The sequence below is a fragment of the Podarcis tiliguerta genome (assembly GCF_965153285.1).
Source record: "Podarcis tiliguerta genome assembly, chromosome: 13".
In the NCBI taxonomy this organism is placed as follows: domain Eukaryota; kingdom Metazoa; phylum Chordata; class Lepidosauria; order Squamata; family Lacertidae; genus Podarcis; species Podarcis tiliguerta.
In genome coordinates, this window is record NC_139546.1 from 27289971 (window position 1) to 27312916 (window position 22946).

The following is a 22946-nucleotide window of genomic DNA, read 5'->3' on the forward strand; positions in this document are numbered from 1 at the left end:
TTCATGAAGCAGAAAGAGTTTCAAACTTTAAACACTTCCTGAAGACCCATCTCTTTAAGCTGGCATTCCCAGGCTCATCAGATTCACCATGTTCTATTATTTATTGATATTTAACTGAATGCTTTATTGATAGCTTTTCTGTTTTTACTCATGTATTACTTTGTGTTTTTGGTTTTAAATGTTGTACATACATTTTTATTTTTCTTACCTTACTATGCTTTATGTAAACCACTTAGGTATATTACATATTAAGTGGCATATAAATCTTATTGATGATGATAGTAGCAGCCACATGTTCCCTATTCCTGCTTTAAACAGTGCTATATAAAGCTGTTACATAGCCTAATTCTAGAGTAAAGCACAAGACACAGTTCTAAAGAGACATGGGATAAAATATGAATGGGAAATATACAGGAATCCTTCCTTTCTGTATTCTGTATTCTTTCTGTATTTCTGTATTCAATACTACGCACCTTGAGAAAATGAAGATGTCCTGGTGCCGAAATGCCATCAAGAGACAATGAGTGAAGTGAACCTGCTCCTCATCCCTTCAACCTCAACTGCACCTTAGCAATAAGATGCAGGGATAACCTGACTAATCACCATAGGCAACATGACCAGTCACCAGAGACTGGCTTTGTGACCTCATCTATCCATTGTGACCTCATATTCATAGGCTGTGGCTGTGACTGCCTGGGAAATCCCACCCCCAGTTTACTTATAACTGCAGAAAAGACTTGTATCTGTTAGCTCCCAGCTCTACAGTACTTTGGGTTACCTGCTAAACTTACGTTTTAGCAAACTGGCATGCGCTGTGTCGTGGTCCTATAACAGAAGCGCATGTCTACAGCAGGCACCAAAGCTAAACAAGCTACAATCATCAGAGCGAAACACGTAATTCGTATGGATGCCAGTGGCAGAATTAAACCCAATCTTAAATACCACTAAAATCAATGGAAATTTAAAGTGGTCAACTTTAGCTGACTCATACCCATTAAGTCTAAAAAGCTGAGCTCACTGTTAGTGTGTAGACCTATGGGCCAAGCTACACATGACAAGATGTCACTTGAAGATATATAAATCTCCCGCTCCCCCCCCTTTTTTAAAACTGGCTGCTGGATAGTCTAGTTGAGCTTGTGGTGCACTGGGAAGTGGGATTTAACTTGCCCCCCCCCCCCCCAGTACTATAGCCCTGTTGAAAATCACCTCCCCCCCCCCCAAAAGCTATTGCATTGGGATGGGAGCTTCCCTCCCTTTCCAAAAGGCAGTTGGCATTTTTGTTGAGACCACGGAATGAGAGGAAAAGGCTACCCCCTCCATCCCTCCCCACCTCCTTGTGCTGCTATACTGAACAAGAAACTCGATGCCTATAGTGAACAGGAATGGGACCACACGAGGGCAGCATAAGCACAGGAAAGGAGCCTGTAACTGGAGAAGGACGAGGGTGGGATTTCTTTAATGGAGGAGAACTGGGATTCCCAGCATGCAACAATTGGATAGCTTTATCTTTCAAATCCCAAGCTATTGAGAAGAGTGGCGGAAAATGTCAGACCAAAGGGGAGGTGCACCAAAGAAACAGGTATGGACCCCTAAAGCTTTTGCCAGGATCCCTGCTCTATTCAGAAGTTAATTAAATTTCTAACACACTTTACCAGGGCGCTAAGAAAATAACAAGCCCCGGCTCCCAGTATTCAGATACCTTCCTGTCTCATTTCTTTGGCAGAGTGGATCATAGACTTACCAAACTGAACATCAGCAAAGCAGAATAACATGAAGAAAATGAATGTGCATATGTGTGTGTGTGGGGTGTGTGTGTTAGATTTCAAAAAAATATATAAGACCCCCGCTCCTATTACTTTTAACAGTAGTTTAATCGGCTGGCATTAACAGCTGACAAACCCCCAGGCCATGAAAAGCTTCCCTTATTGATCTCTGCAGATGGAGCTCCTGTTAAAGTTACTCAAGGATTATTTCCTCTTAAGCAGCTGGCTATCTAATGTATGCTTGTTTTCCTATAGAGCCAGAGCAGATCGTTTTTTGAGAAAGGTTTCTAACCTTTTTTTAGCTATAAACTTTGAAGGAAGCAACAGTGTTCAAAGTCTCCGCGGCACAAGCAAGCTATGACGACACTTTCAACTTTGGGAGGGGGGGCAGAATTGAGTTTTACCTTCCCTGGAACTTTCACTTTCATTTGCTGTGCCATGCCAAAGAGGACAACCGCAGCGAGGAAGGATCGGTGAGTTTTCCCCCAAAGTCTGAACCTTCCCTCAAATTAAATGTTGAGCCTGGGCTGTTGACTTGAAATGGGCCTTCCTTCTTGTTCTGTACATACCGGTACATGTCTCTTTTGTCCTCTTGTCGTCGCTGATCAACAGGTTTGGCTGGGTTTACAGAATAATAAACAAACCTGAGCCAGGGCTGCGGAAGCAGGGTGATATACTGTTTATAATATGCAATATATATACCTGTGTCAGGTGGAAGTGGGATGGGCACCCACAGCACAACTTCTGCACTAGAAAATAAATTTGTTGTGCTTACCTGGGAGAAAAAACCCCATTGAATTCAATATAATTTACTCCTGAATACGGACAGACATAGTTCCTGCAAAGTTCTTTTCTTGCTTTTGCTGTAATTATCACAGCTTCCCCTCTAACTTTTTGTCAAACAGACTTTGGAACTTGACCTGAATGTACCCAATATGCACACATAATGGAGTACTCTGTGGTATATTTGATGCTCACAGAGCATGAAAAGGCAGAACATCACTTCTACAGAGCTCTGCGGAGATAGAGCATATTTGTTTTGTAACAAAAGGAAAACTGAGCAGAATGGGGCCAATCTATTTTTATTATGTGACTTCTACCTATTTAGCATTCATTTTGGGGTGAGGTGGGGCTCACCTTTATTTAGAGGCAGGTAGGTGATTTTTGCAACCACTGGTTCCCCTTGACATTATGTTTTTTCCCCAGAAACTTGTCCCTCTTACCGTATTGTTGGATGAACATTTTAGGAATGTGATATTGTTTGTTGTTTTATTCTTTTTAGTGGCTTTTAATTGGTTTTCCCTGTTTGCATTTTGTCATTAAGTTGCTTATACTGTATACTATAATACTACTACTACTACTACTAATAATAATAATAATAAATGGGTTGAGGAGACTCCTTTTATGAAACTGAAATCGTTCTGTAAAATTATTGTGCATCCTTCAGCTCACAGCTCATGACACTTTGCAGAAACTGGTCAGCCCCGTCTTTGCTTCTTCAGTCCAATCAGAAGAGAATTGACTCACCTTCCTTCTCCTAGAGACCATTTTTCCTCCTTCCGTAAACCGTTGACTGGGAGGGGCCAAGATGTCCAACAGTGTCTGCTGCAAATTGGTGGACTACTTGGATGAGCTCACAGAGGAGGAATTCAAGAGGTTTAAGATGCACCTTGAAGACTACCCCCTGGAGCAAGGCTACAAGCCGATCCGGCACTGTAAGACTGAGAAGGCCGACCTCACTGAAATAGCACGGCTCATGGTCAGGGCCTACGAGGAGGCGAAAGCATTGCAGATGACAGTCAACATCCTCGACCGAATAAATAGAAAGGATCTGTCGGCAAAAGTCAAACAAGAGATGCCAGCGTGTAAGTAAACAAAGGAGCCCCACCATTCCAGGCTTCGTACGTCTCTTGTCCAATTTGCTGTGAATTCTGCGCTTCATCCGTGTATTAAACATGCTTGAGAAATGCCCATAGGCTTTGCCCACGGAATCCTGGGAACTGCAGTTCAACCATCACAGAGCTACGAACTATGGCTCCCATAATTCTTTGGGCGGAATCCGTGTTTAAATGTATGGTGTGGTTGTGAGCACCAAACGGCCTTCACTCGTCTGCTGTGTGCCTGGGTAGGCAACAATGGATGGCCATCTGTCATGGATGCTTTAGCTGAGATTCCTGCATTGCAGGAGGGTTGGACTAGATGACCAGGCGGGTCCCTCCCAACTCTACGAATCTGTGATTCTAAGATGAAAACCCGTCTCTCCAATGCAGCAGTAAAGGGCCAGCAACGGTCCTTGAAGGGCCTCATACTTGCCGTGGAGCCCTTGTCCTCCACGCCTGGTGAGCTCACCACTGTCCCTGATACCTCAAACTCATGCTTTGTTCCCTTGCCTCCCTGGCAGCAGAGATTCTCCCTTCCTTGCCCATGGCGACATCACTGGGACTGCCACTACCTCAGTGCAGCTGACTAGGGCTTAGTGAGTAGCAGTGGCTGCCTGGCCCAACCTCCTGTGTTTAAAAAGGCGGCCACATGCTATTTCCTGCTCCATATTGTATGATGGAGCCTCGCAGTTGCAGGAAGCTGTACAGTGGTGCCTCGGGTTACAGACGCCGCTAACCCAGAAATAGTACCTCGGGTTAAGAACTTTGCTTCAGAATGAGAATAGAAATCGTGCGGTGGCAGCAGGAGGCCCCATTACCTAAAGTGGTGCCTCAGGTTAAGAACAGTTTCAGGTTAAGAACGGACCTCCAGAACAAATTAAGTTCTTAACCCGAGGTACCACTGTACTAGCCTTGTGAAAAAGTCCAAGCACATATGGAGGCTTAGCCAATGGGCAGCTACATACCACCATATTTGTTATGTGCTTTTGGGGGGCTGTGGGCCCTGGCAGATCCAAGACTATGCCAGGTGTGACACTGGGCCTCCAGCAGTTTCTTATTGTGATATTTCTATGTGACTGCGGCCCTCCGATGATGGGTGCAACTCTGCCCACAGAACAGCCTCAGGCTTTACACTGCACATTTCTATTCCATGAGCCCTATGTCAATGATGCAAAGTCTGGAGGAGGCCTGACTATTGCAAAACTATGCAGACCCTGATCCTATTTGCATCAGTTTATTGATGGGACTTCCGCAAAGGGACACTGTTCTTGTGCATGCAGTGTAAGAGGAGCAAAAAGGGGATGGGAAATCTTCTTTCTTTTATTTACTTATTTTTAACAAGAGCGTCCTTTTTTTAAAACAACAACAGTTTTTCTGCAGCCTACGAAAACAGCGGCCTCGACCAGGGAAGAAAAAAGAAAACGGGAAGAAAGGTTGCTGTCCAGTATTACTGACAAGTTTTGCGGGACTCAAAAGAAAGGTTAGTTTATGGGAACAAATAGAAGAAGACGCCTTCTGGAATGGTAATTTTGAAGATAATGTGCAATTTTAAGTTATACTTACCATATTATAATTATCAAGGCCTTTTTCTTCTTCTTACCAGCAATGATATAGTTATGAATATGAGTTTGTAATTATCATAATTGCATCATAAAAATATACCTGTAATATTTCTAGGAAGGCTTTCCTGGGTTCAACCTGAAACTATGCCCAAATCTACAAAGTTGTTTTTTGTTTTGTTTTTGGAACTTATCCTAGGAAGGAAAATAGTACATGTTTTTTTTCTGGTTAGCAAAGGTACCATTAAATAACATTCACTGTTCCTAAAATGTTCTCCACCTTGAGATGTCTGTGCTCTGGAAACTGTTACCACTAAAGCAGGAGAACAGGTAAGGGGAACAGTTGGCCCTCCGGGTATTGCTGAACTACAACTCCCATCAGCCTCAGGAAGCACAGCCAATGACCAGGGATGATGGTAGTTGTAGTTCAGCAACATCTGGAAGGCCAAAGGTTCTCAACCCCTAGAGTAGAAAGTCATTTCTTCAGCTGGTAAGGTTGTTTGCAAACTAATCTCCGTCTCTGTTTTTAGTGGAAGTCACACTGGATCCCAAGACAGCCTTCCCTACCCTCATCCTTTCTGAAGATCGGAAAAGTGTGTACCTGGGCAGGCAGGCCCAGGTTCTTCCTGACAACCCTGAGCGCTTCAATTTTTCGCCATGTGTCCTCGGAGCAGAAGGCATCACCTCTGGGACTATGGAATGGGTGGTAGAGGTGGGCAAGGCCAAAGCATGGGCCATCGGGGCAGTCCGGGAATCCATAGGGAGAAAATGGTACCAATGCATCAGAGTTACTGAGGGGTTTTGGGCACTGCAGCTGATTGAGGGAGAATACATGGCCTCTACCTCTCCTTCCACTGTCCTTCCACTGTGGAAATCCCCGCGACGGATCAAGATACTCCTGGAGTACGATTTTGAAATCCTCTCCTTTTATGACGCCGACTCCATGGAACTTATCTATACTTTCAACTATCCTTTCTCTGAGAGGATGTTTCCCTTTTTCCAGGTCTGGGATACTGAGATCCCCCTGAAAATCTCATAAGGGCACATTTTTAAGATGACTTAGGCTGCAATCCTGCACTATGGCTGTGTACACATTCCTGTTTGCTCCGCAACCAGTGTGCTTTCATCACTGGCTTGGTAGCAGTGTGTACACAACATTAGTTACAATCCATATGTGGTTTCTTAGGAAATAATCACAATTTGATGCGTTTCCCGCCAAACCTGCCTGGATTCAAATTGAGGAATCAGGACAACCTAGTAATGTGTACACAGCCTTAGATGTGGCAAGAAACAGTGAATCCACCAACCAATTATGAAATTGAGCCAGTAATTTAAGGAGAGATGAGTTGGTGAAATGGCCCCTCAGCTGGTTCCTGGTACCGACCAAAGAGGAATGGCTATGTAAATTATGTGAATATTTGGAACTGGCCAAATTGACGGATGTAGTAAGACTAAAGCCAATGAATACAGTCAAGAAAGAATGGAAGTGCTTGAATGATTATTTAGAAAGACAAGGTTCTAATGTAAAAATTTGGCTGTGTCTAGAATGACCTCATGAATGGAAAAGGGGAAACATACTTATATACATATCTATATATTAAGATGAAAATAATACTGAAATACAGATAAAATATGAAATGTGAAAGGAAGTGTTGTGAGAGTGATGGAAGTCTTATTACTATTATTATTTTGTAAAATAATGTTTATTGTATTGAAATATTATACTTTTTTATTTTTTTACTGTCTACCTTTCTTTGCTCCCCACTTTTCTTCATTTTTCTTTCTTTCTCTTTATATTATTCTTTATGTATGGCTTGGTATTGATGTCTTTACTTTGCAATAAAAAGTCTTATCAAAATCAAGAAAAGAAAAGAAATGGCCCCTCACACAAATTTATTTCTTTGGCGTGTTTACTTGAGATTAAGTCCTATGGAGCTTGGTGGGTCTCCTAAGTTTTTGATGAATATGCTTACATTGTTCATTCCTCCACCCCAAAGAATGGCATGGGTTGCCTTTTAAGCCTCTGCATCTGCTGTCAAATTATAATAAAAAAAACATTGAGGGGGTTTGTAAGACATTCCACTATGAAAAGAGAAGAAATCCAAATGTGTAAAATGTTCTTTTTGTTGTTTTTATGCTTCAGGTTTAAAAATAGGGTTATGTGGAACAGCACACTGTGATTTTATATTTTCCACAAGTCTGATTAAATCTGCCTTTTCTTTGGAGGGATATTTAACATTGCATCTCTCGAAGAAAAGGACAGTGCTTAGAGGCACAGTCTGCTCGCTCAGTAAAGGTTTGTGGTTTTCTGTACATATTCATTTGCAGCCCACTACAACGGTGGCCCCCGGTGAGTGGCAAAGGAGGCAGCCATTTTGAGTTTCTCAAAATTCGAAAAACCACCTCAGAAAGCGGCTTTGTGTGAAAAACAAATGGCAGCTGATGCGATTCTCTTCCTCTCAAAATAACGTCACCTCAGCTAACAACAAAGAAGCTATATTTTGGTGTCAGGATGGGTGACATGACTGAGAAGTGGTCCTTGTCAGTGTTGGTGCAGCACAACTACTTGGGAGTAAGTCCCATTCAACTTGGTGAGATTTGCCTCTGACAATTTGCTGTATTTCTCTCATATATTCTCCACCCCAGTGCATTATACTTGCAAAAGAGGGTAACTTATGGGTATATTTGCTCCACCACTCGTTAGCACACACTGGAGATTCCAATGCACCTTTGCACTTCCAATATCGGCTTGTGGTTTCAGTACTCTCAAATGCAAACTTCAGCAACACCTCATCTCTCATGGGAGAAAAAGCAGCTGCTTTGCTCCTAACGATATGTGTGAATGGACTGAGTCCACTGAGAGGACTGAAGTGGCACACAACAGTTATTTTGGATTGGTTAATATCCAAAATATTCTATAGGTATCAAGCTTCTAGTTCAGCATAAGGCTACCATCTCTTCTTGACTTTAATATATATAAATGGCCACTTTTGAGAGGGCGGGCAGGGGGAATTAGAAAACATTTTGGCAACACAGCAGAGGACTTGGAGTAAGCAGAATCTTGCCTCAGTAGGAGAAGTGGCCTATGTCCAGGTAGGTAGGTTGTCAAGGTAACAATGGAATGCCTCCTTTGTGACATTCCTTGTTGATGATTTAAAAGTATGGAATCGAGAGGTGTCCAATGAAGGAGTTAGGATAGGTAGCAAGAGCCTGTGAGAGAGAGGGCAAAGAGGAGATATAGATAAGATACCTTGGGGGCGTATTTATTGTTTGCATTCCCCTTTAGCTTACCTAGTACATAAGATGTTACACGCAAGCAGCACCAACCTCAACATGTTTCCCCTGCAAATTTGGATTAACCTGATAATCTGCTAAATGGGGCAAAATCAAACTCCAAACCACTCCTCTTGGGGTTGCAGGTGAATTGTTTTGAGGTGGCAGGATCACTCAACACTTTCAGTGACTCTCCTTTTCATGCCCATTACTTCCTCAATGCTTTTGTTTCTTTTTTGGCAATGTTAAATGTTCATCTTGTATCAAAACAATGTTTCCTCCTAGAGTCAGTTTCTATACAAGTCCATTGTGTGGAATAATTAAGTGATTAAGCAAATTGCATGTCTCCGTCTGCTCTGCCACCTTACTGGACGTATACAAATTCACAAATGGATCAATGCCTTTCAGAAACGATATTTTCCCCTCTTGCTCTAGCCAGGGCTCCTTTGACTTCCTTGTTCCTTAGGCTGTAGATTATAGGGTTGAGCATCGGAGTAACGACTGCATAGAAGAAAGCCAGCATCTTGTCCTGGTTGGGTGAAGTGTTGGATCTGGGGCTCATGTAAGCAAAGATTGCTGTGCCATAGCAGAGGGCAACTACGGTGAGGTGAGAGGTACATGTGGAGAAGGCTCTCTGACGACCTCCTGAAGACTGGATACGTAGGATAGCACAGATTATATAGATGTAGGAAAGTGTGACCACAATACAGGGGATCACCAGCACAATGGACCCTGTCACCAGAAACAGAATCTCATTGATGGAAGTGTCTGAACATGCAATCTTGATAACAGCCAGGACTTCACAGGCAAAGTGATTGATGATGTTGGAGCTGCAGAAGTGAAGGCGCACAGTGAACACTGTATGCAGGAGAGCGTTGAGAAATCCAGCTGTCCAGGATGCTAGCACCAACTGTGTACACACTGTCCTGCTCATGATGACCTTGTAATGTAACGGATGACAGACAGCCACATATCGGTCATAAGCCATGGCTGCCAAGAGGATAAATTCAATGCTTCCGAAGGCGAATGAGAGATAGAGCTGAGCCATGCACCTGTTGTAGGAGATGGTCTTGTAGCTGGTCAGGAAATGGATCAACAACTGAGGCACCACACTTGTTGTGTAGCAGATGTCCAGGAAGGACAGATAGCTCAGGAAGAAGTACATGGGTGTGCTGAGCCGTGGGTCTATGTGGATGGCCACGATGATGAGTGTGTTACCTGTCAGGGTGATGAGGTACATGAAAAGGACCACTGCAAAGAGGTAAAGGTTGGTGTCTTGATCTTTGGAAAATCCCAGAAACACAAACTCCAGGGCAGTTGTTTGATTGTATTGCTCCATCACACACACAATGCTTGAGCTAAGAGAATGAAATCAGGATTGAAATGGGAAGTTTTGGAACAGGGATGGTTTTACACCTAACATACGGAACTTGTCACCCTCCAGATGTTGTGGGACTCCTGTCCCCATCAGCCACAGCCAGCAAGGTCAATGGTCACGGATGGTGGGAGTTGTAATCCAATAACATCTAGAACAGGGGTCAGCAACGTTTTCCAGCCATGGGCTGGTCCACCGTCCCTCAGACCACATCGGGGGCCGGACTATATTTTGGAAGAAAAAAGAAGAACGAATTCCTATGCCCCACAAATAACCCAGAAATGTATTTTAAATAAAAGCACACATTCTACTCATGTAAAAAAACCAGGCAGGCCCCACAAATAAGCCAGAGATGCATTTTAAATAAAAGGACACATTCTACTCATGTAAAAACACACTGATTCCCAGACCATCCGCGGACCAGATTGAGAAGGGGATTGGGCCACACCCGGCCCACGGGCCTTAGGTTCTGATCTAGAAGTTTCGGGTTCCTGATCTAGAAGTTTCGGGTTCCCCATCCCTGCTTAATACCTTGCAACTCTCAATGAATACAGGCATGATGTATTAAGTACAGTAGGGACAGGTTGGGGGGGGACGACCCTCCTTTTCAGGATAAATGTAACTTCCCATCTCATGTGAAAAACTGATTCTGCAAGATTCTTGGCCTGAACTGGACAGAGAACAACTGTGAAGGGCATCCACTGGCTTAATGTTGTGATTTTGTGTGTGTATCAGACAGGAGACAGCATTAAGCTTGGTAATACAAATCTGTGCAGGTCCCATTGTGAAGCTGGGGTTGCTTCTTTTTGGAAGGGTCGCTTTTGGACAGGTCAAGAAAATAAGAGAAAATAAAAGAAGGGAAGTTACCAAAGACTTTTTTCCTTCTATGATAGAGGATTGCAATATGATAGATGTTTGGAAACTGAGACATCCATTAGATAAGCAAGTTACATATTTTTCAGAACCAAATCAACTGGCTTCAAGAAGTGACTATGTGTGGCTATCCAGTGAACTAACACCTAGAGTTACAAAAATAGAAATACAACCAAAGATACTTTTGGATCACAATGCAATTAAGTGTGAAATAAAATAATTAGAGGAAAAGACTTTTCGATGGAGATTAAATGAAAATTTGTTAGAAGATGAAAAAATAAATGAGAAGGCTCAGATGATGCTAACAGAGTATTTTGTAAATAACTGTAATAAAGAAACCCAAATGAATGTTGTTTGGGACGCTAGTAAAGCTGTTATGCGAGGTTTCTTTATACAACAAAACAGCATCAGAAAAATTTTTAGAGAGAAAGGGAAAAAGAAGATTTTAAATCAGATTATAGAAAATGAAAAAAGCTAATAAAAAACCGGAAAGATGGAAAAATTAATCAGAACATTAAGATGTTACAAAGCCAATTTGCAATGATAATTAATCAAGAAGTGGAATGGGTTATAAAAAGAATGAGACCGAAGAATTTTGAATATGCCAATAAATCAGGTAAATGGTTGGCATGGCAAATTAAAAAAAGAACAGCTCAAAGCACAATAAATAAAATAATATTGGATGGAAAAGAAGTAGAAAATCCGAAAGAAATCAGAAAAGGATTTGTTAATTTTTATAAACAATTGTATTAAAAAAAAAACTGGAAAAGAAGATAGAGGAATTCTTGAAACAGAAAGGAGTGCAACAAATTCCGACAGAAAAGAAAGAATGGTTAAATGGAATAATAGAGGAAGAAGAAATTAAAGATGCAATAAAGCAACTAAAAAGTGGAAAAGCACCAGGACCGGATGGATTCATAGCATAATATTATAAAGAATGAAAGCACACCCTACTTGTACCAATGAAAGAAGTGATGAATAATATATTAGATAAAGGAGAAATACCAGAAACATGGAAAGAAGCATATATTACATTAATACCAAAACCAGACTTTGATTTATTACAAGTGAAGAATTATAGGCCAATTTCGCTGTTAAATAATGATTACAAATTATTTGCAAGTATATTAGCAAATAGGCTGAAAAAAGTAATGAATGAGATAATACATAAAGATCAAGCAGGTTTTCTTCCTGGTCATCAGATGAAAGATAATATAAGGAATATTGTGAACATACTTGAATATCTGACAGCAAGGAATCATAAACAAGCGATGTTAATGTTTGCAGATGTGGAAAAGGCCTTTGATAATATATCTTGGGAATTTATGATAAAGAACTTGGAATTAATGGACACTGGACAATCATTTATGAAAGGTATAAAAGTGATATACTCTGATCAAAAAGCAAAACTGATAGTAAATAATATAATAACTGAAAATATTGAAATTATGAAAGGTACACAACAAGGGTGTCCGTTTTCACCACTACTATTCATATCAGTACTGGAAGTCTTCCTAAGGGCAATAAGAGAAAATGAGAAAATAAAAGGAATTTCAGTTGGCTGGAAAGATCATAAAGTAAAAGCCTTTGCAGATGACTTGGTACTAACTATAGAAGAACCATTAAACAATGCCAAAGAGGTTACTAAAGAAATAGAACAATTTGGACAACTAGCAGGTTTTAAATTAAACAAAAGAAAGACTAAAACATTAGTTAAAAATACGAAACAAGACTTGGTGGATATGTTGCAGCAGCAGATTGGTATAGAAGCAGTTAAAAAAGTTAAGTATTTAGGAATTTGATTAACCACAAAGAATATACGTAGATTTATTTCAAAATAATTATACACAGGTGTGGAATGGAATTAAGAGAGACCTGGAAGTATGGGGAAGGATGAAATTGTCATTTTGGGGAAGGATTTCGGCTATAAAAATAAATGTGCTACCAAAGATATTATTTTTATTTCAATCAATTCCAATTTCAATCAATTCCAATTAAAGGGACAGCAATCTTTAAACAATGGCAAAAAGCAATTTCAAGATATGTCTGGCAGGGGAAGAAACCGAGAATACAATATAAATTGTTAACAGATGCTAAAGAAAGAGGGGGCTTCGCCCTGCCAGACTTGAAGTTGTATTAGGAAGCAGCTTGCCTCTCTTGGTTAAAGGAATGGATGTTGCTAAAAAAAACAGACTTGTTGGATTTGGAATGTTATGACAATCGATTTGGCTGGCATGCATATTTATGGTGTAACAAAACAAAAATCCATAAAGGATTTGGTAATCATATATTTTGAAGATCTTTATATGAAGTATAGGACAGGTATAAAAAATTATTAGAACGTAAAACACCATGGTGGTTATCTTCATTGGAAGCAATGAGTGTGAAAAAGATAAATATGAGTAAAAATTCGGTTACCTATGAGAAATTGTTGGTGGGGAAAGGAAGTAAATGGAAAATGAAACCTTATGAGGAGGTTAAAGAGTATGTAAATGATTGGTTGCACTATCACCAAGTCAATGAAATGTATAAACAGGATTTAAAGGAAAATGGATTTGATGATAAGAAAACAAAATTTGAAATAGAAATATTAAACAATGAATGTAAAATAATGTCTAAAATGTATAAAATACTGCTGAAATGGCACCTGAAAGACGAGGAAGTGAAATTGGTGATGATACACTGGGCAAAAGATTTTGGATACAACATACAGCTTAAAGAATGGGAGAGGTTGTGGAAAGAAAGAATAAAATTTACAGCTTATAATGCCTTGAAAGAAAATATGATGAAAATGATGTATAGATGGTATATTACACCTGTGAAATTAGCCAAGATGTATTGGATAAATAATAAATGTTGGAAATGCAAAGAAAAAGAAGGAACATTTTATCATGTGTGGTGGGAATGTAAGAAAGTAAAAAAACCTCTGGGAAATGATATATAATGAGATGGAAAGGATGTTGAAATATACATTTTTTTAAAAACTAGAAGCATTTTTACTTGGCACTATAGGTGAGGATATTAATAGACAGGATGTAAAATTGTTCTTATATGCAACAACAGCGGCAAGAGTATTGTTGGCTCAGAAATGGAAGCAAGAAGAAATACTGACGAAAGAAGAATGGCAGACAAAATTAAAGGACTACGCAGAATTGGATAAAATGACAGGAAGGATTCGAAACCTGCAGGACCGGAGATTTACAGAAGATTGGAAGAAATATACAAACTATTTGAAGAGCAACTGTAATCAACAAATTACGCTAGTAGGATTAGAAGAAGTTTTGTAAGGAGAAATATATGAAATATTGCAAAGAAGAGAAAGAAGAGAGACATTAGTTATGAGATTTAAATGTAATAGTGAATGTAAGAAATGTATATTATGAGAAAAGACTGGGAAATTTTCAGATGTGATTGATGGAAGTCAAAAAAATTGTATAAGATTTAATAATTGTTGAAAATGATATGTTAAAAAACTAATAAAAAATAGTTTTTAAAAAGAGAGCTGTCAGAGGACTGCCATCAAGCGAGGGGAGGGAGGCAGGAATGTATAGGCAGCCTCCCCCTTTGCTGAACAGCAGCACCTCCTCAGAGATTGGTGAAGGTGAAGCCTCAGGAGAAACGGATGAAGGGGAGGGGGGCGAAGCAAAGGCTCACACAGGCTCAGGTGAGCCCCAGCACCGCTCCCAGGCAAACAGAAAGGGAGATTGAAGTGCGGCTTCTGTTGCATAGTTTTCGCCAAGGAATTAAACGTAAGGAAAAGAGGGGCGGGGGGGTTGCCTGGGCTTTGGTGCTGGAGGGGAAACCGGAAGAAACCACTCTCGGAATCTGCTAGCGATTGAAGCAGACATGGATTTTGGACTTCTGCACTGTACCTAGTTTTTGTACCCAATAAAACCTGCAAAAGGCAGGTCAGGGTCCTGGCTGTTTACTTCGGGAGCAACCATACTCATTCCTGACAAGAGCAAATAATTATAAACAGGCCATTTGTTAGCACCTAAAGTTGATTGTTAACAACTGATCTTGAAATTTCTAGGAGTAAATTAAAATAAACCAATATCCTCAAGTAGTAGAGGCAAAGCTGTGAAATTCTTCACAAGCATTGCAAAAACTGACTTGGGAGTTATAACTATGCAACGGCAATTCACAAAGTTTCACAAAAATGCAATTGGCTGGATCTAGATTTAGCCATATTTAACTCCCATTGAAATCAAGATGTTTGCTTTATTTTAAAAGATTTATATACATGCCTTCATCAGAATTTCCAGGGCAGTTTTAAAAAATAAGACAGTGTTATTTTTCTTTATAAAACAGGAATTATATACTGCTTAATTATTTTTAAAAAAACCCTAAGCAGTTTACAAAGAAAATGACAATGATTTATAAATCAAATGTTTAAAACAAGGCAACCTAAACATTTTTCAAAATATAAGTTGTTATGTACTGAGTTGAATAGGATCGAAACTGCAGCAGTCTGATTGGTCCTAGAACAATAGGATCCAAATCACAGCAGTCTGATTGGTCCTAGAACAATGCAGCAGTCTGATTGGTTGGCAGGAACCACCCAATCATGCTCCAGATATAAGTGAATCCACAACCTGATTGGCTTACAGTAGAATTCCAGAATTAGCCAATCATGTGCAGCCCATTGTGTAAATAATGTATATAAGCAGATACTTTGAGGGGACTTCATTCATTCCTCCTCACCACTATGAGCTGAATAAAGAGCATGAAATCACTTTGCGACTCTGAGTATATTTCACTGGCGACGAAGGTGGGATCCCGCTGAGCTGACTGCCACACACCGCACCGCAGCACCGCCACCTGCCGCACCGCTGCCTCGCACTGTGTATCTAGGCTTCAGCTCCGGGACACAAGGAACTCAGAATGGCAACCAACAGCAGCTTCTCGCCGTTCAACCCAGCATCTGGAGACTGGGAAGCGTACGCCTCTCGTTTCACCTTCCTCCTAGAAGCCAAAGGGGTCACCGATGAAGAAGACGCCAAGAAGAGGGCAATATTCTTCAGCGTCTGTGGAGAGGAGACGTTTGAAATCGCCCGGGCTCTCCTTGCGCCTGAAGACGTCGCTACAGTTCCATACAAAACAATAATGGAACAGCTGAAGGGGCACTTTTCGCCACAGCCCTCAGTGGTGGCTCGTCGAAATGCCTTCTACGCAAAGCGGCAAGCCCCTGGGGAAACCATAACTGGGTTTGTGACCTCTCTCCGCCAAGCCGCCCGGTTCTGCAACTTCTCAGAGCTGGAGAACATGCTTCGTGACCGCCTCGTCGGTGGCCTGAGGGATGAGAAGCTGCAACGACGCCTCTACGCTAAGAAGAACCTAACGTTCCAGGTCGCTCTGGAGGAGGCCCTGGCAACGGAAGCTGCTGAGAAGTCGACGCAAGAGGCACGGCCGAGCCAGCCGTCCCAACCGAGGGTCCACCACGAAGACCTCACCGACGACTCAGGATCCAACAGGGAGGAGGTGCACCGAGTACAGCAGCGCACTCAAGCAGCCCACATACCACAGCTGCCTCGACGAGAAGGAGGGAACTGCGCAAGCTGTGGAGAAAGTCACGAGAGGAGGACCTGCCGTTTCCGCAACGCAGAGTGCAGGCAGTGCAGAAAATTGGGACACATCGCCCGGGTGTGTCGGGCTCGGCCCACCCGACGCCAGGCATCAGATGACCAATCCAAGAGCCCCAGGTCCCGGGGCCCAACGCACCAAGGCAACTCAACGGAGCTCACGGACTTCCAGGTATACCAGTTGCCCCACCCCAACGTAGAGAAAATTTATGTAGAGGTACAGATAGAGGGGGCCCCATGCCGCATGGAGCTTGACACGGGTTCAAATCTATCCATAATCTCGGCAAGGACCTTAAGGAAACTGTGTCCTACTGGGGGTCCCAAACTCAGGCCGGCCCCATTCACCCTCCGGGACTTCCAGAAACGTAAGGTCCCCACAATGGGGGTGGGGACCTTCAGGGTGCAATACCGAGGGCGGACGCGGCAACTGGACTTGCTTGTGGTCAAGGGCCCCTACATTAGCTTACTGGGATTGGCATGGTTTGGACCACTGGGGCTAGCCGTCACCGGGGTGAACAACACGAGCTTACAAGTGGACGTGGACGCCATATGCAAGGAATTTCCGGGGGTTTTTGATGGGAAATTGGGACAGTATACGGGCCCCCCCATTGCTCTACAGCTTGACCCTGCAGTACGACCAGTCAGGCTCAAGGCCCGCCGGGTCCCGTTCGCCCTGAAACCCCGTATAGACGAGGAATTGGACCGGCTCGTGGAGCAAGGAGTGCTGGAGCCGGTGCCTAATGCCCCCTGGGAAACCCCAATCGTCACACCCGTCAAGCCTAATGGTTCGGTCCGCATCTGCGCAGACTACAAATGTACCATAAACAAGGCCCTCACGGCCCATGCATACCCAGTGCCAGTGGTCAGCCATGTCCTTGCCACCCTGGCTGGGTCGAAAATTTTTGGCAAGCTGGACTTGGCCCAAGCATATCAACAGCTGCCAGTAGATGAGGCCACAGCAGAGGCACAGACGATTGTGACGCACAGAGGAGCGTTCAGGGTAAAGCGGCTGCAATTCGGTGTCAGTGTGGCACCAGGCATATTCCAGAACCTAATGGACTCTCTCCTTAAAGGAATTCCTGGCGTCACCCCCTTCTTCGATGATGTGTTGATTGCCGGGCCCACACCAGAGGAGTTTGAGGACCGTCTCCGCACCGTTCTGCACCGTTTCCAGACGGCGGGTCTCAAGGTGAAGCAGGAAAAATGTCTACTAGGAGTGCCTCAGGTGGACTTTCTGGGATTTATGGTGGACGCAGAAGGGGTCCACCCGACTGGGGACAAGGTACGGGCCATTTGTGATGCCCCAGCGCCCAAGAACAAGACTGAACTTCAGGCCTTCTTGGGACTATTGAACTTTTACCATTCCTTCCTTCCCCACAAAGCGGCAGTAGCAGAGCCCCTACACAGACTTCTGGACAAGCGGGCCCCTTGGGTGTGGGGCCAGCGCCAGGAGGCTGCATTCCAGGCAGTCAAGGACTTGCTTGTCTCAAACTCGGTCTTGGCACACTTCGACGAGAGGCTGCCGGTGGTGCTAGCATGCGACGCCTCACCCTATGGCATTGGCGCTGTCCTGGGACACCAACTCCCGGATGGAAGAGAGGTACCAGTAGCATACTTTTCCCAGACACTCAGCGCAACCGAACGGAACTACTCACAAATAGACAAGGAGGGGCTGGCAATTGTGAAGGGAGTAAAAAAATTCCATGATTTCTTGTACGGGCGGCCCTTCACCGTGGTGACTGACCACAAGCCGTTGCTTGGCTTGTTTGCCCCCGAAAAGCAGACCCCCCAAGTGCTGTCTCCTCGCGTCCTCAGGTGGTCAATTTTCCTTGCCAGCTACCAGTATGCACTGATTCACCGACCTGGGAAGGCGATGGGCCATGCGGACGCCCTCAGCAGGCTACCACTACCGGAAACAGGCCCCGACCCAGCACCTGCACAAGAGGTTATGAGCCTGGAGCTGCTTCCCGACCGCCCCATTCAGGCACAAGAAGTTGCACACCATTCCATGAAAGACAGGGTCATCTCCCGGGTCCTGGACTGGGTGTGGAGGGGATGGCCCAGCAACAGCCCTGGGCCAGAATTCGCTGGCTACACAACCCGCAAACATGAACTGTCGGCCCACAAGGGGTGCCTGTTATGGGGAAGCAGGGTCGTTGTTCCCCAGCCCCTCCGCAAAAGGGTCCTCACAGCCCTACACGAGACACACCCAGGGGTAGTAAGAATGAAGGCCCTGGCCAGGAGTTATGTGTGGTGGCCGGGGATTGACGGAGAGATAGAGGCCTGGGTCAAACACTGCCAGGCCTGCCAAGAATCCCGCCCAGATCCCCCAAGGGCCCCAGTCCAGTCCTGGGAGTCCGCCCGAGCACCATGGTCACGCCTGCATGTGGACTTCGCTGGCCCCTTTCAGGGGAAAACATTCTTCATAGTGGTGGACTCCTACACCAAATGGCTGGAAGTCGCACTGGTACCGTCCACTTCTACATCCGCAGCCATCCGGATACTACGCAGGCTGTTTGCAACCCACGGGCTCCCTGACACTCTCGTCTCAGACAACGGGACTGCATTCACGTCAGGAGAATTCCAAACCTTCACAGCGCAGAACGCCATCCGCCACATCCGTTCGGCGCCATTCCACCCTGCCACCAATGGCCAAGCAGAACGCATGGTGCGGACCACCAAGGACACCCTTCGCCGCATGACGCAAGGGGATTGGGAGTACCGCCTTGCCACATTCCTCCTAGCACAGCACAGCACCCCCAGCTCAACGACTGGCCGGAGCCCCGCTGAACTACTAATGGGTCGGCGCCTTGCAATCAGATTGGACCGCCTTCACCCCGATAGAGCTCAGGATGAGGTAGTGGTGGGGGAAGGCAGGAACCCCCGGACCTTCGAGGCCCAGGACCCAGTGTACGCAAAGAATTTTGGGGCAGGCCCAGCATGGGTACCCGCCACAGTCACCAGGGTCACTGGCCCCGTGTCATACGAGGTGCTAACGGATGGGGGGCAATGCTGGCGCCGCCACTGCGACCAGATACGGCGACGATTCCCAGGAGAAAACCAGGAGGAGGAAAGGTCAGAGGAGTCCCAAGGGAACAGAGCGGCAGTGAGGCCCATAGAGCAGGAGGGGCCAGCAGGAGAGGCAGAATCAGTAAATACAGAGAGGACCCGCGAGGCCGAAAGGACACCGGAACCAGAACCACGACTGAGTGAGCCGGTTGCGCCAGACCAAACAGGCCCATCACAGCCAGCATCCTTGGAACACGAGCCAGAACTTGAACCCCGGACCAGGGAACACCACAGGCCGCAACGCACACGTAGGCCGCCGGCGTACCTCGAGGACTATGAATGTGACCTCCCGGGCAGGACTGGAACTTAGAGGGGAGGGGTGTTATGTACTGAGTTGAATAGGATCGAAACTGCAGCAGTCTGATTGGTCCTAGAACAATAGGATCCAAATCACAGCAGTCTGATTGGTCCTAGAACAATGCAGCAGTCTGATTGGTTGGCAGGAACCACCCAATCATGCTCCAGATATAAGTGAATCCACAACCTGATTGGCTTACAGTAGAATTCCAGAATTAGCCAATCATGTGCAGCCCATTGTGTAAATAATGTATATAAGCAGATACTTTGAGGGGACTTCATTCATTCCTCCTCACCACTATGAGCTGAATAAAGAGCATGAAATCACTTTGCGACTCTGAGTATATTTCACAAGTAAAACCAGCAGTTATAAAAAAAATACATATTAAAATAAAATGACTGTGGGCCTTGGCAGGTGCCCAACAAAGCGTCCTGCTCTCAGAATTAGCTCTCAAAATTAGGAGCATTTGCACCATGAGAGACTCTTCTATTTGTCCTTCCAAGCTAAAAACATAAAGAGAAAAAATAATTCTTAAAACCCCCCTGCAAAACTGATGTTTTCTAAATTGGATCCCATCTCTTCCATGCATCTTACCTCCACTGCTGTGTAATCTTCCTGCAAAAAATAAGAAAATGTATAGTCATGGGAAACGTTTAAGAACTTTGGATAAAAGTTACTTAAGTTCAGGTTGTCATGTTCGAGCTATATTGGGCCCTTCCTATTCCCCACTGAGCAATTATCTACGAAGCATCTTGGGTTTTAAAAGTTAGAAACCACAGCAGCCTTAGCCCCTGAAGACATTGTGCTACCTTGTGGGATCTTACTTATTCATTCCTTTATTTGGTTTATCTTTTAAACTTTTACATAAACTGTTAAATATCCTTTTACATACACAGTTTATGATGCATATGTAAACATTTCATTGGGTTGGATCCAGATTATGTTACTCCTGTGTTATGGAACATTCCCATACATGTCTACTCAGTAGTTAGCCCCACTGAATTCAAGTTAGTCCTAGGAAATAACTAATCCAGATTAACTAATAACTGAATAATTCAAAATTAATTACACCTGAAAGTACCTTATAATTTCCTGGCGAACTGAACAAGAATTAAATTCCTTTAGCAGTGGAAGTTTGGGCAATTTTTAATTCAATGCAATGTAAGTTTAATTTGTTAAAACTTAAGAAAATTTCATCGGATTTAGCTCTGTGTTTGATTGTGACCATTGTATTTACCATTTAATACGGCCTTGGCCCTGTATACCTGAAGGAGCGTCTCCAGCCCCATCGTTCAGTTCACTGATGTCCAGCTCCAATGGCATTCTGGTGGTTCCTTCACTGTGAGAAATGAGGTTAGAGGGAGGGCCTTCTCGGTAGTGGTGCCTGCCCTGTGGAACACCCTCCCATCAGATGTCAAGGAAATAAACAACTCTCTGACTTTTAGAAGACATCTGAAGGCAGCCCTGTATCAGGAAAATTTTAATGTCTGATGCTTTACAATTCTTTATATATGCTGTAAGCTGCCTAGAGAAACCCAGCCAGATGGGTGGGGTATTATTATTATTATTATTATTATTATTATTACTATTATCTCTCTGAAAAGTGATTATTTTTAAGCTTAAAGATCATAATTGTTCGGGGAAACAAATAAAACCATTGTTCACATTACGCTGCATGTATGTGTGTGTGTATTGATGCTTTCTTGATATTCTTAAGTATATTTTGTACTTTAGCAGAACAGCTTGCAAAATTCTGAAGCCTGAAAAAAAACCTGCCAAGGACCACATGGATGAATTGTGAATTGAACTGGAGCAGGATTAGTTCCTTTTTGGAGGGGGTGAACTTGAACTGGAATGAATTCCTTTTTTGGAGGGGAGAATGGGAACGGGAAAACATTCATTTTAGAAATTAACTTTCCAAGCACTGGTTCAAAGTATGACTCAATCAGGATTCTTCAGCATGTGGGTCTTTTGGGGGGGAGCAGTTGGGGTTGTTTTTCCCTATGTCCATGCAGAGGTGGAGCTAGCTGCTCCGGCACCTGGAGTGACACATGTGCTGTGCACCCGGGGCGGGGCAAGAGTCCCGGGGGGTGCTGCAGTGGCGAGCATCCCAGGAGGGTGGCGGGGTGGCGTTGTCATCCCCCCTCAGGGATGACACCCGGGGCGGACCGCACTCACCACACACCCCTTCCTCCACCAGTGTGTCCGTGTGTCGTTTTTGCATTGCTACTTCAGCGCCAAAGGGAAATACATGGTGACTGTGGAGATCTTCTCCACCTTAGTCTCCAACATTGCCATTACTGGGCTTCGTTTTTCTTCCCAAATGCTATATTATCGTTATGAGACTGGATGTAAACACCAGGCAGCTACTGAGAGGTAAAGAATGCTTCTGAGCACAATTCAAAGTGTTGATGTTGACCTTTAAAGCCCTAAACGGCCTTGGCCCAGTATACCTGAAGGAGCGTCTCCACCTCCATCATTCAGCCCAGACACTGAGGTCCACCTCTGAGGGCCTTCTGGTGGTTCCCTCACTGCAAGAAGCAAAGCTACAGGGAACCAGGCAGAGGGCCTTCTCAGAAGTGGCGCCCTCCCTGTGGAATGCCCTCCCATCAGATGTCAAGGAAATAAACAACTCTCTGACTTTTAGAAGACATCTGAAGGCAGCCCTGTTCAGGGAAGTTTTTAATGTGTAACATTTTAATGTATTTTTAATCTTTGTTGGAAGCCGTCCAGAGTGGCTGGGGAAACCCAGCCAGATGGGCGGGGTACAATTATTATTATTATTATTATTATTCACAAAATAATTGCAAGGTATTGTTTAAAATTTAGTTTTGTTTGTATTGTTACAAGTTAAGGTCATTCACAATGTTGCTTGTCCACTGCAACATTAGCTAAGTCCTCTCTTCCAAAAAAAAATATCTCGCTCTTAGGCCACCTCCATAGCTTTAATGTCAAGATTGTGTCATGAATTCTGCTCATATTGATCCAGAGCAGAACTCCAATGTATAGTTAGCAGAGTAAAAAAGACATAGCACTTTGCAGGATTCCCCCAAAATAGACCACAGGCAATTAATATTCCATCCAGCAGAGTTTTACTACTGCTACTGAAGGTAAATGCACCTAATGGTCACAACTCCATACATTCAGGATTGGCACTGTTGATAAGAAATCCAGTTGCAGCAGACTTAACCTAAACTTACAACAACTTATAATAAGACTAAAACCTTAACACTAAGCATACTATGTACAGAACACCACACCAGAAGGAAAGAGA

The 22946-nt window shown here is 43.8% G+C and overlaps 2 protein-coding genes across 4 annotated transcripts; one reads left to right on the forward strand and one right to left on the reverse strand.

Moving 5' to 3' along the window:
* The first annotated feature begins 698 nt into the window (after nucleotides 1-698).
* Nucleotides 699-7078, forward strand: LOC310663306 (butyrophilin subfamily 1 member A1-like). Of its 3 annotated transcripts, none has more exons than XM_083411040.1 (5): nucleotides 699-1579; nucleotides 2019-2236; nucleotides 3305-3628; nucleotides 5013-5123; nucleotides 5733-7078. In XM_083411040.1, the coding sequence occupies exons 3-5, from the start codon at nucleotides 3352-3354 to the stop codon at nucleotides 6239-6241; spliced, it is 897 nt and encodes a 298-aa protein (XP_083267166.1). In that variant the 5' UTR covers nucleotides 699-1579; nucleotides 2019-2236; nucleotides 3305-3351; the 3' UTR covers nucleotides 6242-7078. The 3 variants fall into 3 exon arrangements, with proteins under 3 accessions (XP_083267166.1, XP_083267164.1, XP_083267165.1); XM_083411038.1 differs by having other exon boundaries at nucleotides 700-1579; nucleotides 3211-3628; XM_083411039.1 differs by having other exon boundaries at nucleotides 700-1579; nucleotides 2081-2236; nucleotides 3211-3628.
* A 1340-nt stretch (nucleotides 7079-8418) lies between these two features.
* On the reverse strand, nucleotides 8419-10245 carry LOC310663312 (olfactory receptor-like protein OLF3). The gene has a single exon (XM_083411042.1). It carries the CDS (start codon nucleotides 9812-9814, stop codon nucleotides 8870-8872), a length of 945 nt encoding a protein of 314 aa, XP_083267168.1. The 5' UTR covers nucleotides 9815-10245; the 3' UTR covers nucleotides 8419-8869.
* Between the last annotated feature and the right edge of the window lie 12701 nt (nucleotides 10246-22946).

Excerpts from the sequence above, each read along its gene's own strand:
- LOC310663312 (XM_083411042.1), bottom strand. The coding sequence starts at position 9,814 with ATGGAGCAATACAATCAAACAACTGCCCTGGAGTTTGTGTTTCTGGGA.
- LOC310663306 (XM_083411040.1), top strand. The coding sequence starts at position 3,352 with ATGTCCAACAGTGTCTGCTGCAAATTGGTGGACTACTTGGATGAGCTC. Across the intron at positions 3,629-5,012 it reads CAAACAAGAGATGCCAGCGT|TTTTTCTGCAGCCTACGAAA; the intron begins GTAAGTAAACAA and ends AAACAACAACAG. Across the intron at positions 5,124-5,732 it reads TTGCGGGACTCAAAAGAAAG|TGGAAGTCACACTGGATCCC; the intron begins GTTAGTTTATGG and ends CTCTGTTTTTAG.